Below are 15,327 nucleotides of genomic sequence, written 5' to 3'. Positions count from 1 at the left end.
CCAGGCCGGGGTGGCAGAGGTGGCAGCAGAGCTCGTAATCTTCCTCTTCCTCCTCCACCACCTCCTCGTGGCGGGTAAGCTGTTGCATAAATGCATTGTACAAGTTGAGTAACATTTACTGAATTGTGCTCATGTTTCCAGGACTTGTTTCACACTCAATGTTGGTAGTGATTATGCAGGATTGAGTGTGTATTGCACCAGAAAATTTTGAAAAGTATTTGAATTTAATTATTTCTGCAGTATTATCAGGACTAGTAGTTCTGTAACTTTGTCATTCAGAACTAGGCTAAAGCATTTAGAAATTCATAATTGTATGCAAATCGTTAAAACTTGAATTAGAATATATAAACTAGTTCATAACATGAGTCATGTGCTGCTGCTTTTTCTCATTTTAGAGATCTTATGTCTTATGACCGAAGAGGTAGACCTGGAGACCGTTATGATGGAATGGTAGGAGTTAAAATTTGTTTTGTTTAGTAAATACAGTTAGCACTTTGAGGAAACTTCTTGAATACATACATTTAAGTGTGGAACACGCGTGCTTCTGATAAACTTTGATATCTCCAAAATGTTTTGGCCATACAAATGGTCTCCCCAAGAATACAACTGTTTGAGTTGTAAAGAGTATTTGGGATGTGATCTGCTGTGTGGTTTTGGTTTGTGGGATTTTTTTTTTTTGTTTGGTTGGTTGTTTTTCCCTGCCTACCATCAACAATGGAATAGAAAGTTGGTAGAGCACAGTCCCTGCAGGTTTTATTACACAGACCATCTTGTAGACTCTCTTTTTAATCAGGATGACAAATAGAATTTGGGAGGCTTTTCAGATTAAGAAAGCATGTCAGAACAATGTTTTCCAACAGATGTTAACAAAATTTAAGAGAACATGGATAATATCTCTAAAGGGCTCTAGTTGGTCTGGCAGATAATTGCTTTTTTAATTCAGTTCTTTATGCTGATTTGTCTGAAAAAAAATCTACTATAATTTCAAATGTTTTGGAGCCAGGACCACTGTTAAGATGAACTTTAAATGAAATTAGATACATTTCAACCATGTTGGGAGGTGGGGAGAATTAAAAAATGCGTAAAGATATTCTTCCATGTTGTACTCTGAAATATGACTTCATGGTAGTTGTTTATTGTATCCTTTATTGTATCCTCTTTCCTGGGAAGAGAAATCCTAGGTATCTGGGAGGTAAACCTCTGGTTAACAATCTCTTCTTTTTTTTTTTTTCTTTTTTTTTTTTTTTTTTTTTTTTTTTTTTTTTTCCCCTCCTCTGGCTCTGTTTGGCACATTCTTTAAGGTGACAGGTTAGATGAGATTATTTTATTTTAAATGAATGGAAGAGAAAGTAGAGGAGCTATGAAATGGGCTACCTAAATGAGATTTACACATTGGTGCCTCCTGGGAGGAAGAGGCAATTACTTCCAGTAACACATACTGGAAGTACATATTGAAAGAATGTCAAAATTGAGGCACCAGAAGCCTAGCAGAAATATCGAAACTAAAGACTTGCATTTAAAATTATTAAAACCACAGACCACTCCCACCCGCCCAAAAAAGAAGTAAACAAACCCACAATAAAAAAAACCCACAACATAAAAAACAGCAAGTTGTCTATGCTACTCAGAATCTTAAGAAACTAGGAGTCATGAACTAGACCTCTAAGATCACTTATTTGTATTTTCATGTTTTCAAAGCTCAGGTTTTGTGTTTTCTTATTTGCAGCTGGTAAAACCAATGTCAGGGCATATAAACAGAGCAATCTGCCCTTCCTTGGGTATGTGGTTGAGCACAGTCTTCAGCTTGGGCAATAGTGTGTTCTAGTTCTGTTCCATTCCATTTAGAATAGAAAAATCTATTTGAACTCTAGTCTGACTTTGATCAGGTTGACCTTGGCTTTCTTGACATGAGTTTCTACAAATAAATAGGAGTCATCTCTGCTCATTTTCCATGTTCTGAAAAGCAATTCTATTTCCTCTTCACAGTGGAGCTGCTCATGGCTTTGGCTGCTTTATGCATGAGTTTCATAGCCTACAATGAGGTCTGCTTTCTGACACAGATTGTATTTAATTTCTAGTTTTGGCTAGCCATAATCCCAGTATCCTTAATTGTATAAGCACATGAGAAGTCTTTCCATGGATTGTGAGGCTAAAGCTCAGTGTCATGCCAGAAATATAAGGTCTTGAGCTGCTATGCATTTCACATAGAAACCATTCTGTAACAAAATATTTAGAGTAAACCAACATCATTGTGGTTTGTGAAGTAATGCATGGGAAAGGCAACTTTCAGAGAGCAGGACTGCCATTTTACATAAATACATTAAAAGGCAAGAATAGTCTCTTCAGACCAACATCTTGGAGATGTTGAATCTACAGAAATCCTCATTTTCTGCCAGATCTTTTCTCTAAAAGTGGGAAAGTTCAGACTTGTAAGATGGTGAATCAAGACTGGATGGTGAAACTTGAATTTTCTGAGATGTAACAAGACTGATAGTCTTGTAAATTTGAAGATGGGAGGAAAAAATAATTGTGTGTATATATATAATTTATTCTGAAGCATTTTACTAAAAAACATACGTGCATTGTTTCTCTTATTTACAGTGGTATATATTTTAGGCTATAAGTACTCCAAATCAAATGCCTATGGACCATGACAGCTATTTTGATAGCCAAGAAAACACAAATGCATTTCCACTATTACTTTTTAAACACCCCCATCCCCATGGGTGCTTTAGATATACAAATGCACAAAAACATACCAGGGAAAAAATAAGGTGGAGAAGTACATATAAAGCTATTTAATCACCCTCTTTCCCCCCTTTTTTTTTTTTTTTTTTTTTTTGCTATAATGGTCGATTCCTAATGCTATCAAAATATTTTTAAATTGAAGTTAATCAAGAGCTAAATCAGTGTGTTGTAGTGTATGTTCAAACATCTCATCTGGTTTTCCCCATTCAAATGATTCCTACTGCTAAATCATTATATATATGTGTGTATATATATATATATACATGTGTCTGTATTAGCACTTCAATAGAGGTACATACTCTAAAAAAATATTAAACATACTTCATGTTTAAAGAGGTTTGATATTAAGGAGCATGTTAAAAAAAAGTGAAGAAAAAGATGTTTGACACATCTACATAAATACTAAAATTAACAAAATTTCAAATTTTGCTCTTCTGGGCCAAGGAATTTGCCATCAGTTAGTATTACATGTGTATTTTTCAATTGCATGCAAAAGGCAATAAATTCTTATTCATACTAATCACTTTGTCTTATCCAGTCAATGTTGTATTTGGTTTTCATTTCATTTGCATTGGTTGCTAGTAGTAACTAGCACAAATTAATCTGTAGAGAAGAAAATTGTATGCACCTAGTATTTTAGGAACCATTTTTAAAGGAGCACTTATATTTTCATAGAATCACAGAATATCCTGAGTTGGAAGGGACCCACAACGATCATCAAGTCCAACTCCTGGCTCTGCACAGGACACCCCAACAATCCCACCCTGTGCCTGAGAGCATTGTCCAAACGCTCCTTGAGCTCTGGCAGCCTTGGGGCCGTGACCAGTGTCCTGGCTTCTAGTGCCCAACCACCCTCTGGGTGAAGAACTTTTCCTGGTATCCTCCCCTGACACAGCTTTGTGCTGTTTTCTCCGGTCCTGTCACTGGTCACCAGAGAAGAGATCAGTGCTGCCCCTCCACTTCCCCTTTTGAGGAAGATGTGGACTGCAATGAGGTATCACCTCAGTCTTCCCTTCTCCCATGACCTCAGCTGCTCCCCCTATGGCTTCCCCTCAAGGCCCTTCACCATCTTCATCGTCTGCCTTTGGACGCTCTCTAATAGCTTAATATCTTTCTTCTAGTCTGGCACCCAAAACTGCACACAGGACTTGAGATGAAGCCACCCCAGTGCAGAGCAGAGCGGGACAATCACCTCCCTTGACCTGGTGATGCTGGGCCTGATGCCCCCCAGGATATGGTTGGCCCTCCTGGCTGCCAGGGCACTGCTGCTTCATGTTAAACTTGCCATCAAGCAGGACCTCCAGGTCCCTTTATGTGGTACTGCTTTCCAGCATCTCTTTCCCCAGTCTGTACATCCAGGGTTGTCCCATCCCAGGTGCAGAATCCAGCACTTTCCCTTGTTGTACTTGATATGGTTGTTGATGGCCTCTGATTTGTCGAGGTCTTTCTGCAGGGCCTCCCTGCTTTTAGAGTCAATAGATCCTCCCACTTTAGTGTTGTTGGCAAAGTTACTTAGTATACCTTCGAATCTTGTGTCCAAGTCATTTATGAAGATGTTGAAGGAGCACGGGGCCTAAAATGGAGCCCTGTGGACCCCTACTAGTGACAAGTCACCAGTCTGATGTCACCCCATTCACTATAACCCTTTGTGCCTGACCCGTGAGCCAGTTGCTCACCCATTGCATGGCATGGTTATTCAGACGTGTGCTGGACATTTTGTCCAGAAGGATCCTGGGAGAGACAGTATTGAAAGCTTTACTGAAATCCAAAATGATCACATCAACTGGCTTCCCTTAATCAAGTAGGTGGGTTACCTTGTCATAAAAAGAAATCAAGTTTGTCACGCAGGTCCTTCACCTCATGAAGCTGTACTGGCTGTAACCAATGACTGCAATGCAGTCATTATCTATCAGGTGTTTTTCAATAACTCCCAGAATGATCTCCATAACTTTACCAGGCACTGAATTGAGACTGACAGGCCTGTAGTTTCCATGGTCATCCTTCTTGCCCTTGAAAATTGGGACAACCTTTTCCGGCTTCCAGTTAGCTGGGACCTCCAGATTCCCAAGATCGTTCACAAATCATTGAGGGAAGTCTCACAATGACATTAGCCGGCTCTTTGGGTACTCTTGGATGAATCCCATCAGCCACCGTAGATTTATAGGGATCCACCTGGAGCAGCAGATCCTGCTCAACTTCAGGGTCAACTGGGAGTTGATCATTCTTGCAGTCATGGTCCTCCAGCTCAGGGCATTGGGACCTCCTTGGTCTGTCTTCTGAGTTGAAGACAGAGGCAAAGACTGCATTAAAAATGTTTGCCTTGTCTCTGTTTGTGAGGTAACCATCCTTATCCTGTAACAGGCCAATGTTATTTATGGTCTCCTTTTTGCTATTGATATATTTTTAAAAGCTTTATTGTCCCCCACAGTTCTGGCAGCTTCAATTTCAGTTGAGCTTTGGCTGCCCAAATTTTCTCCCTACAGGGGCAAGCAGCATCTCTGTATTCTTCCCATGTCACATGGCCTTGCTTCCACTGGGCATACACCTTCCTCTTTTGCCTTAGCTCCAGAAAATTATCCCTGCTCAGCCAAGCTGGCCTTCTGCCTCACCTGCTTGACTTCTGACATTTGGGAATTGCCTGTGCCCTTAGGAAGTGGTACTTAAAAAGTGGCCAGCACTAATGGACCCCAACACTTTCCAAAGCGTTTTACCAGGGGACCTTACTTGTTCACTGAGAAGCTTGAAGTCTGCTGTCCTCATGTCCAGGGTCGAAGTTTTGCTGGCACTTTTTTTCTTTTCACCAGAGATTTTAAATTTGATTGCTTCATGGTCACTGTGGCCAAGATGGCCACCAATTATCACTTCACTCTTGAGCTCCTCTCTGTTAATGAGCAACAAATCAAGGAAGGCACCTTTCCTAGTTGGTTCCCCTAGTACCTGTACCATGATGTCATCCAGGTGTTTTAGGAATCTTCTGGCCCTGGTTGTACCAGCTGTGTGGTGTTCCAGTTAACATCCAGCAAGATGAAGTCCCCCAAAAGGCCAAGGGCAGTTGATTTGGAGGTGTCCCTTAGTTCCTTAAAGAATAATTAATCAGTGGTGTTGTCCTTTTTTTAGTGTGCCATTCATGTCATGTTGTGTTTTAACTCAGTAAAGGCCTTTGCCTTAATAGTAATTTGAAGTGGATACTACAAATCGTATTTTTATAATTTTGTTGATTTTTTTCCCCAACATTTGTTATAGAAGACTGAAGGAAAGAGATGCTATATATCACACTTTTAAAAAGTAATTTGATTTCCAATATAATTAGGCAGTAGTAGATTATTAGTTTAGCTGTTGGCTATGTGAGGTATATGGAAAATAATTAACAAAATATGAGAAGCTATGTCCTTCCTGCTTGACCCATTGGTGACATAGATATATCAATGACAGTTACTTGTTTTATTAAATGCCTTTCCTGTTATGTTTTTATGCATGAGAGAAGTAGAAGGTTTTGGTATCTGAGAGTAACATCTTTTACTATATAGTACAGTTCTAGTACTTAGAGGTAAAAAAAACAAGCAACCAACTGTTCAAGCTTTGCTCTGCCCTTAACTGTCTGACATCCTTTGTGTAAGAGGAAAATCTGTTTACACCACAGAAACAAGGAAAAAAGGAAGTGTGACCAGTAACAGTTCCCTAGCAATAAAAGGGAGTAAATCTTGTAACTGGTCTATGTTATTTACTTTTGAGCCTTTATAGTAGTTTAAGTAGTGCAGAAAAATGTTTCTCTATATTGCTGTGTGTGTGTTTGCCAAGTTACCTATAAACCTCCATAACACGGACTTCATTTGGATTCATTTCCTCTTTTCCTTCTATTACATTGTCCCTGGAAGATGATGCAGTGTCATGTAGATGCCTGTGATGACATGCAGCCACCAGAGTTGGTGAGTGTGCTCATGCTTTTATTTGACTACCTTAATAGTTTATTTTTGAGGAAAATAATTTGAATTGATAACTGGAATTTTTTGAGATTGAATGTGGTTAGCAGCAGCTTGCACCTTTGAAAAATCCCTAAAGCTGCCATTGTAACTCAGGTTATTAGCAGTTTATGTCCTGAACAGTGAATCCTATACAGGCAGTTAATATTCCACAATGGAAGCATGCAGCAGCACAACCAAGAGAAGCTTTTCTGTTGTATTGTCTCTTTTGTACCCTATTTTACTGTTTCTGAGTTGTAACTTTCACTGTAACTCTTGCTTTGTCAGCACCCTGTAGGTGCATCTATTTAGGAATATGTTCTATTTTAACTTCATCATGTTGTGCTTTCCCCTGTTTCAAATGAGGAATGCTAAAAGTAATTCTTTACTTATAGTTCTGGATAAACTTGTGCATTACCTATCCATATATTTGAAAGTATTCCATTTGATTTGTGTTTATCAAACTTCTTACTCTTAGAGGGTTTAGGGAGGAAAGTTCAAAGGGCATCAGCAAGTGTTTATGCTGTGTAGAAGATGGCAAAGTGCCACCAAATATTAAATGTTAGTTCCTAGTTTACATAAACATTGCAGTTAGAATTACTCATCTGCTGTCAAATTAATTTGCTGTCTTGTAGTCTGGGGAGGAGAAGTAGCAGAAAGGATCAAGAAAATGATTGTTTATTACAAGTTAGCCTGAGAAATAGATTCCCTGTGCAAAATATCAGCAGAAATAGGTAGAAGAGTATGTGTGGAATATGCAGCTCTGATCAGTCTCTGAATTAAGTTCTAAGCAGTGTCCTTCATTGTTTTGTATTTTGCACTCCACTACAAGCTCTTTTTATATTGTATTATGGTCTGTATTGCTAAGCAATGTGATTGCACAACACAGGTTGCTTAGAAACAGATGAACAACTTTTTCTGAATAGCTTCCATTTTGATGTGGCTCTAAAAACCTGACAGGTGTTTGGTTTTTGATTTGGAAAAAGTTATTGCATTACAACTTCTGCAAACAAGTAGTTCACACAGATTCCTGTATTTCAGTGTTATCAGTTGAATTCTAGAGAAGTGTGCACATCTATTTCTGCTTCTACAGGAAGATTAAAATGAGTGTGTGTGCATATAAAAGGCATTAGGTCAAATTAAGCACTTGATATCAAGTACCAGTCCTAAAAATAAAAGCAGTCAGGAGTGCTGCATTACAGTGATTTGGATTTGTTATATGACAGTTTTAGCAGAACAGTAGTAATTAGTGTCGCAATTGTCCCTTCTAAGATGCAAAGGATTGTAGCATAGTCTGAATGGAGAGACAAGTTATAAAGTTATTAGAGTTGAATTGGTTTTTCCTCAAGATGGAGTAGGAGGGTTGACAGTTACCAGGTAAATGTCTTGTCCCAAACTGAAACTTTAATTTCTCCTGAGCTGTATAGGTAGTAGTAATAAGGCTGAACTCTTATCTTTGGATTTGAATGCTAGTTTAGTTCAAAGGTCAGGAGTAGATCAGCATCAAGAGCTGTTTACCAACTGAATTGATAAGGTTGCTTGGTAAATTGGTATGGCCAGATCTTAATGACATTCTTAGAGATTTTAACAGAGCTAGCTAAAAGAGTCTTGTGGAATATTCCCCCTGACCCCTTGTTCCTGGTCTGCCCTCTTCCCCACTTTGTCTTTAATGACACTTAGATTAAGGTTGTGGGTTAGGATTTTTGCATAAAATAGGCTCAAAGTTAACAGTATGATGCTTGAGATGAAAACATGTTAATGAATCACAGCTGGTTTTACTATTTAAGGTTTTTCTCTCTCTTTTTCTTATAGTTTGAGGGTGGCTCTGGATATGGTAAGTTTTTATAGAGAACTTTGACATGCACTTCATTTAGTCAGTAAGAGGCTTGATGCATATGTTTAAATCAGACTATTCTTACACAGGGGGCCGTGGTTCATATGGAGATCTTGGTGGACCCATCATCACAACACAAGTAACGATTCCCAAAGATGTAAGTGAAACTGACTTGCTTTCCAATTGTGTTTGAATAAATAAATAAAAAGTCACAGCCTTTTCTTAGGCTATGTAAGTAAATCAGAAGTATTTGGGGTGCTTGTCAAGTACTTTTAATATAAAGCAAGTGTTTCTAAATCATCAAAAGTTTATTCTTAAGGATGTTTGTTTTGTCTTGACTTTAGAGATTGCATTGAACTATCTTTTAATTGTTAATATTCAGTAATAGAGATGGTCTACATAATTTCTTTTTACAAACACTTGGTTCTTCCAACTTTATCCCACCTGTGTTTATATAATATACATTACAGTGACTGCTTTGAGGCTGTAAAAGAGTAAGCTTCCATTGTAACTCTTAAAACTAAATGGATGGAAGCTACTTGAACAGTACTGTGCAGAGAAAGTTATATCAAGAAATGAATGCTTTATTTTCTCCCCTAGTTGGCAGGTTCTATTATTGGAAAGGGAGGCCAGAGAATCAAACAAATACGTCATGAGTCTGGAGCTTCAATCAAAATCGATGAACCACTAGAAGGCTCAGAAGATCGAATAATAACTATTACAGGAACACAGGACCAGATACAAAATGCTCAGTATTTACTGCAGAACAGGCAAGTTGAAGCTTAATGCTGTCCTTACTGTCATTTTTAAACTGACTTTCCTACTACTACATTCTAAAGCTTGTCTCTGTAATATAGTTTTTAGAAGACAGGATTTAAGTAACTATTGAACCTAACTTCTCTAGTGATAGGTCTGCCTTGATTCTTTTTTCTCTGTTCTAATGAAAATGAAAATTCCTTCAAAACTAATCTTGATGGAAGACACCTTAGCCAAGCAGTCCTCTCATTTCTCTGGTGAAAATTGCTGCAAAAAAATTACTTGTAATTAATTATATAGAACCTGTAGAAAATATAGAAGATTTCAGTGGACGTTGGTCTAGTTCTGTGTGGAAGACTAGTGATTTTGTTGTTTTTAGATAACCGACAACAAATCACAGTCTGCCATATGGCACAGGCCATGCCTCTACAGGACAAGTTGAAATCAATTGGTGCTGTTATGCAGCATTTCACACCTTGCTGGCATTACTTTCTCTTCTTCTGAATATTAACAGTTTTGGACGTAGTTTACTTAGTTTTGCTTTAATAACATGTTGGCTATCATAGCATTTTTTAATGTTTACTTGAATGTTTGGCTTTAGATTACTAATATTTAAATGTGCTTTAAATAATTATATGCCTATAATTATTAGTCATTAACCTTTTAAAATTATTTACTTTAAATAGTATTGGGGATTTGTAGTTTAATCTTTAAGAATGCCATTGTAAATATTGATGCAAGATGTATGGTCAATCATTCTAATACATGCTTTTTTCTTTTTCTTTTATAGTGTGAAGCAGTATGCAGATGTTGAAGGATTCTAATGCAAGATTATTTTTTCTTTTTTATAGTGTGAAGCAGTATTCTGGAAAGTTTTTCTAAGACTAGTGAAGAACTGAAGGAGTCCTGCACCCCTTTTTTTTTTTTTTTTTTAAATATCTGCTTCTGTTTAAATAGCCAACATTCCTCTGCTTCATAGGTGTTCTGCATTTGAGGTGTAGTGGAATCTGCTTTTCGCCAGATGTAATGTTTTAGTTCATTACAAATATTTGGGGTAGGAAAAGGTTGCACAAGACTAACACTGAAATTTTGAAACAGCAGCAAAGAGTGGATTTTATTTTTGTTCAGTGGTGGTAAATTGTAGTGCTTTTTTTTTCCCCTGTAACTATTGTGAACACCCTGCTTTATGTACACTGTAATTTTTTTAATTTTTTTTTTTTTTAAGGGGGGGAAAGGACTGGTTGTTCACATGTCTCTGGCATCCTTTGAGGGCAGTGTGCAGAATGTAATGTTCTTTTTTAAGATGTATTTTACAATTTTTAAATAAATTTAGTAAACCTATTATTGGTGGACATTTTTTTTATATATGTAAGGTAATACCTAAAATGGATACACCCTTTTTCCCCCCCCACAAGAAAATGCGTAAATGAAAGTTGCTGTTAAGCTTGCTCTTCTGCTTCTTTGATATAGATGGAGTTACATGTTTTTGGCAAATTAAAGAAACAGTGTGAAAACTGGCTTGGCTTTGCTATTTGGGGAAAAAAAAGTAAAAAAATATTAATGCAAACGTTGTGTAAAATTTGACCTTTTTTTCATGTTTTTGGCCCTCTGCAGTATATATATATATAGGTGACAAAAATATTTTAAAACTGTGGTGCCACTGAGTTGTAGATTAAATACACCTGGTTCTACACAGCTTGCTTAATGCAGATATTAAAAATAGTAGTTGGTGAAATGAATGAATTGTACTTTTCAGAGCTCTCATTTTTGTCAGAAACTTTTATGAATTGACAAATTGGCAATATCTAAGATGATTTTCATTGTATACAGACTAAATTTCTTTGGTTTCCCTGTTTCTTGAATCCCATAGGAAGTATTTGTGAGAAATTAAAAAATAATAAAGTACCTCCTGGATATTTCATGTAATACCTTGGCATTTGTATTTATAGTTTACAAGTTTTATTTTCGCTTCCTAAATAAAAGCAAAAAAAAAGAAATTCAAAAGAGCTTTGTAGATCTCAATGTGATTGATCCAGATTAAGTGGATTATTTCACTTTGCAGGGCTTGTGTCTTGAACATTTTATTTTTCTCATATTTTTGAACCATATGGGGTAATTCCTGTCATAATAAGGAGCTACACTTACAATGTAATAGGAGAGGGCAAGGAGCTAAGAGATGACCTACTTAGCAGAGCTATAATCAATCCCTAGAAAACACCCAAAACCTGCTTTTGACTAGGGTAAAGGAGTATGCCATTTTTCCCAGTAAATAAACATACATGTAGAATTGGCATTTCCTTGTGAATGGCTGAACATAAATTAAACGGAGAAATCAGCAACCTAGAAAAAAGGGTCAAACAAAAACGCAAATTAAGAAAAAACATGGGTGCAGGATTTTTTTTCTATGCACTTCTACACTGTGTATATGGTTTGTGTTTTTAAAATATTTTAGCAGGGGAAAAGCTGCACAAGTCAATATACTGGAGAATGTGTTTTGTTTTTTCTTTTTAATGATCTGCGTCTTTTAAGAAGCTAACCTATTCTTACAAACCAGTCAAGCTTTAGTAGGGTTTTCTTTAAGGTTTCCTTAAAACCGAGCAATTATGATTTGAGATGAGCCTAAGCGATTCCTACTGTAAAAGGAACTGTGGGTTTGGGGTTTGTCCTATGCCTCTGTCCCCACCCCTCTTTTTACCTACTGATTTAGGGCCAAAAAGCTGCTTGTTTCTTGAGGAGGACTGCTAGGGTTTTCTGCTAGGAAAGAGATGTAGGGGAGTACTGATAGCACGATAGTCCTTACACTTGTACTTCAAAAATAGTTTAGTAATATTGATAGGAGAAACTGAAACATTCTTTATGGAGGTCTTTTTTAAAGGCTGACTGCTGGATTTGAAATGTAGCCCTTAAGGCATGGGTTCTATAGCAGCATTCATTGTTAAGTGCATGTTTCTGTACATTATGTCTGAAATTAACTTAAAATATCTATGTGCGGAAAATCACGATATGAAAAGCCAGTGTCCATAAAAGAGACAGAGGAGTTCAGCAACTTTATTCGAATAGAGGGAGTCCACTGGGGCACACGCCTGCAGGGTTATCTTTCTCAAGGGTTCAGAGGGCGCAGCCTCCTTTTATCCTAAACTCCCGGCCGCATGTTGCCCTCTTCCTTTCCCCATTGGCTGAGGTACTAGGAAGGTACAGCCTTCCCGAACTGCCTGCCACATATTCCCCCTTGAACCTGTCATTTTCCCCCAAAGTTCAGAAACTCAGGCTTATGCCGACCCATTTGTCTATTTCAGGAGTGAAACTGTCTGAGTTCTGTAACAAATATGCCACTTGAAGTTGGTAGAGACATTAAGACCCGTTTCAAAGACGTTAACGCCCATACCCTCACCTATCGAATTGTTTGTAAAGACATTAGCACACATCTTTCCTATCAATCCCTCCTCTTCTTATTTCCCAATTTGTCTTTATACACTTTAGTTATCATTAACAACTTTTTTTTTAACTGCCTGGCATGATATAAAAATTAACATTTAAAACACCCCCTCCCAACTTTGCCACATCTGGTCCCTGCACCAGGTGTGGCAAATAAATACAGAGAAACAACTTAGTATAAAGTAGACAATGACAGTTCATATTAGCCCACTAATCACTATAGGTCCTTCTAGATGATCCATGGCTACTGATAGCTGAGGTCTCCCATCCTTGTCCTCCTGCTAAGAAGTCCAAATCTCTCGGGTTTGAGAGACCTTGACTCGAGTATGATGGGTCCACCTGTGTTCAGCTGTCCTGACTGCTGTTCCTGCTGTCCTGGTTGGATGTTATGAACAGCAAAGTCCAAAGGCAGTGTCTGTGCTAACTGGGCTTCCTGTCAAAGAGATTACACAAGACACAGTATCCGCCCACATACTGGTTTAAACATACCTCTCCCCCCCCCTGCCACATTGAAAATTAACGGGGTAAGAATCCCAAACATTAATGCAAAGGGGAATGATTTAGTATCTCCTCAGGTTTGGCTCTTATTCTTGCCAAAGCTAATAGCTAAAGCCGTACCCATGGCATCTTAGTTTCTGTCACCAGCTTCAAAATGAAAGGAATGAGAGATTTGTCTTTACAAACAAGCTGTGAGTCTGCTGACAGGTAAAAGCTAGATACTGAGAGGTCAAAGAAACAATGGGAAGAATTCCACTGATTGATGAAAGGAGTGGGAGTGATTTGTCTTTACAAACAAACTGTGGGTTTGCTGATAGGTAAAGATAGATACTGAGAGACGAAAGAAACAATGGCAAGAACCATAAATTCCATAGGAAAAGAAAAAGGAGGGGGGTATACATTAGAAGGGGGTCTGTATTAAGAGATTCGGGAAGTCTGTACCTCTCAAGTACCTCAGCCAATGGGGAAAGAGAGAGGGAAATGCGGCCGGGAAATTAGGATAAAAAGGAGGCTGCATCCTCTAACAATTTGAGAGACCCCAGGGGAATGCCCCATGGCCTCTCCCTTTATTCGAATAAAGTAACAGGACTCCTCTGGCTCCTTTTCGGACACAAACCTCTGGTGTTTGTGGATTAATTTTCCTGACAAAAAGGTGTATCTTTATTTCTCCATTCATCCTTTCTACTTGACCTGAATTCTCAGAGTGCTGGGGGTATGGAGGTCCCACTGAATTCTCAAAGCAATCATAATCCTTCCTTTGAAGGATCCCCCTGTAAAATTAGTTTCCTCATTCGAGTCCACTGCCTCCACAATCCCATATTCAGAATTATTTGTTCCAAAAATACTTTAATAACTGATCCAATAGTTACTGAAGTGACCAGAAACGCCTCTGGCCACCCTGCCAGCTGGCATATCACAGGATATTTAAGCCCTCTCACCCAGGGCATCTCAGCAAAATACACCCGACATCCTTGGAAAGGACGTATAGCCCAAGGTCACCTTCCTGCCTTGCAATCTCCTTTGTAGTCTGGCTATTAGCTTTAGCAAGGCACCCCTCAATAGCTTGTTTTGCTAAAAAAACAAAAAGACCCAAGGCAGTACATCTTGAGGAAGGTCTCTGCCAGTCCTCGAGAGCCCCAATGACTCCCCCCATGGAGTTGTTATAATATTTACAGGGTCAAAGCTCCTGGCATCCACTGTAAACTGTCGTTTGTAAATCAATTTTCTCCTCTTTCTTCTGCCCCACGACGTTTAATTATCTCCAACTCCTCTGGTGGAAAAGACAGCACCACCACCACTTCCTCCCCTCACCCCTGGCAACGGCTGAGCTACAGGGAATAAAGGGAGGATCCCAGAGACCTCCGGCAAAAGCGCTGCTTTCTGAATATCTCCATTGGCCAGTCAATTACCTATTGTCTCTTCTGAGTACCCTGCCTGATGTCCCCTAACATGTTTTATTTCTACTTCTTTTGGTAAAATCACCACCTCCAACAGGCGAGTAATTGAGTTCTCATGGGCTAACGTTTTTCCCCTGCAGGTTAATAAACCTCTTTCCTCCCAGTTTTCCAAACACGTGTACCACCCCACATGCATACTTTGAATGTGTAAATATATCCACCACGTTTACTTGATACAATTTGCAGCCTTTTATTAAGGTGTCATACATGAAATCCCTATTTGTGTTTGCTCTTTGCATATTAAGTGCTTTAATTAATTAATTTCGAGTTAAATATTTTTAAATTGAATCTTAAAATTAACCCATCAGCCCAGGTACAAAAATCAAGTTCCATTATCAGTGTTTTCAATTGTTCAAAGTGGTTTATTAAGAAAGTTGCACCCTTCCCAGTTAAAAATTCCCCAGTTAAAAATCCCCAACTTAATGCTCTCTTTTCAAACTTCAAACCACCTGTACACCATAAGAGTTACCTTTCCTGTGTTTACTGTATACTTCTACAAGTGTTTTAAGATGTGTTGGATGTATTTTAATACCTTTTTTAGGTGTTTTCACTTACATTCTGGTTCCAAGGCCAAAAACCCCAGTTCTAACAGCCAGCAGCTATTTTTAGCCACAGAGCCATTACTCTGCAGGCAAGCTCC

At 38.4% G+C, this 15,327-nt stretch overlaps 1 protein-coding gene across 1 annotated transcript in view; it reads left to right on the top strand.

The window, feature by feature from the left end:
* LOC103621807 (heterogeneous nuclear ribonucleoprotein K) overlaps nt 1-10,251 on the top strand; it is a 20,689-nt gene extending 10,438 nt beyond the window's left edge. Inside the window, exons 10-16 of the mRNA XM_017743307.1 lie at nt 1-74; nt 396-450; nt 6,624-6,674; nt 8,520-8,541; nt 8,616-8,698; nt 9,142-9,311; nt 10,088-10,251. Coding sequence (XP_017598796.1) covers nt 1-74; nt 396-450; nt 6,624-6,674; nt 8,520-8,541; nt 8,616-8,698; nt 9,142-9,311; nt 10,088-10,121 — 489 coding nt within the window. The 3' untranslated portion in view covers nt 10,122-10,251. The remainder of the gene's footprint in view (nt 75-395; nt 451-6,623; nt 6,675-8,519; nt 8,542-8,615; nt 8,699-9,141; nt 9,312-10,087) is intronic.
* The last annotated feature ends 5,076 nt before the right edge of the window (nt 10,252-15,327 follow it).

The sequence above is a fragment of the Corvus brachyrhynchos genome, unplaced genomic scaffold, assembly GCF_000691975.1.
Source record: "Corvus brachyrhynchos isolate BGI_N302 unplaced genomic scaffold, ASM69197v1 scaffold1069, whole genome shotgun sequence".
Taxonomy (NCBI): domain Eukaryota; kingdom Metazoa; phylum Chordata; class Aves; order Passeriformes; family Corvidae; genus Corvus; species Corvus brachyrhynchos.
The sequence above is the reverse complement of the archived record's forward strand: the minus strand, read 5'-3'. Positions and strand labels throughout refer to the sequence as shown.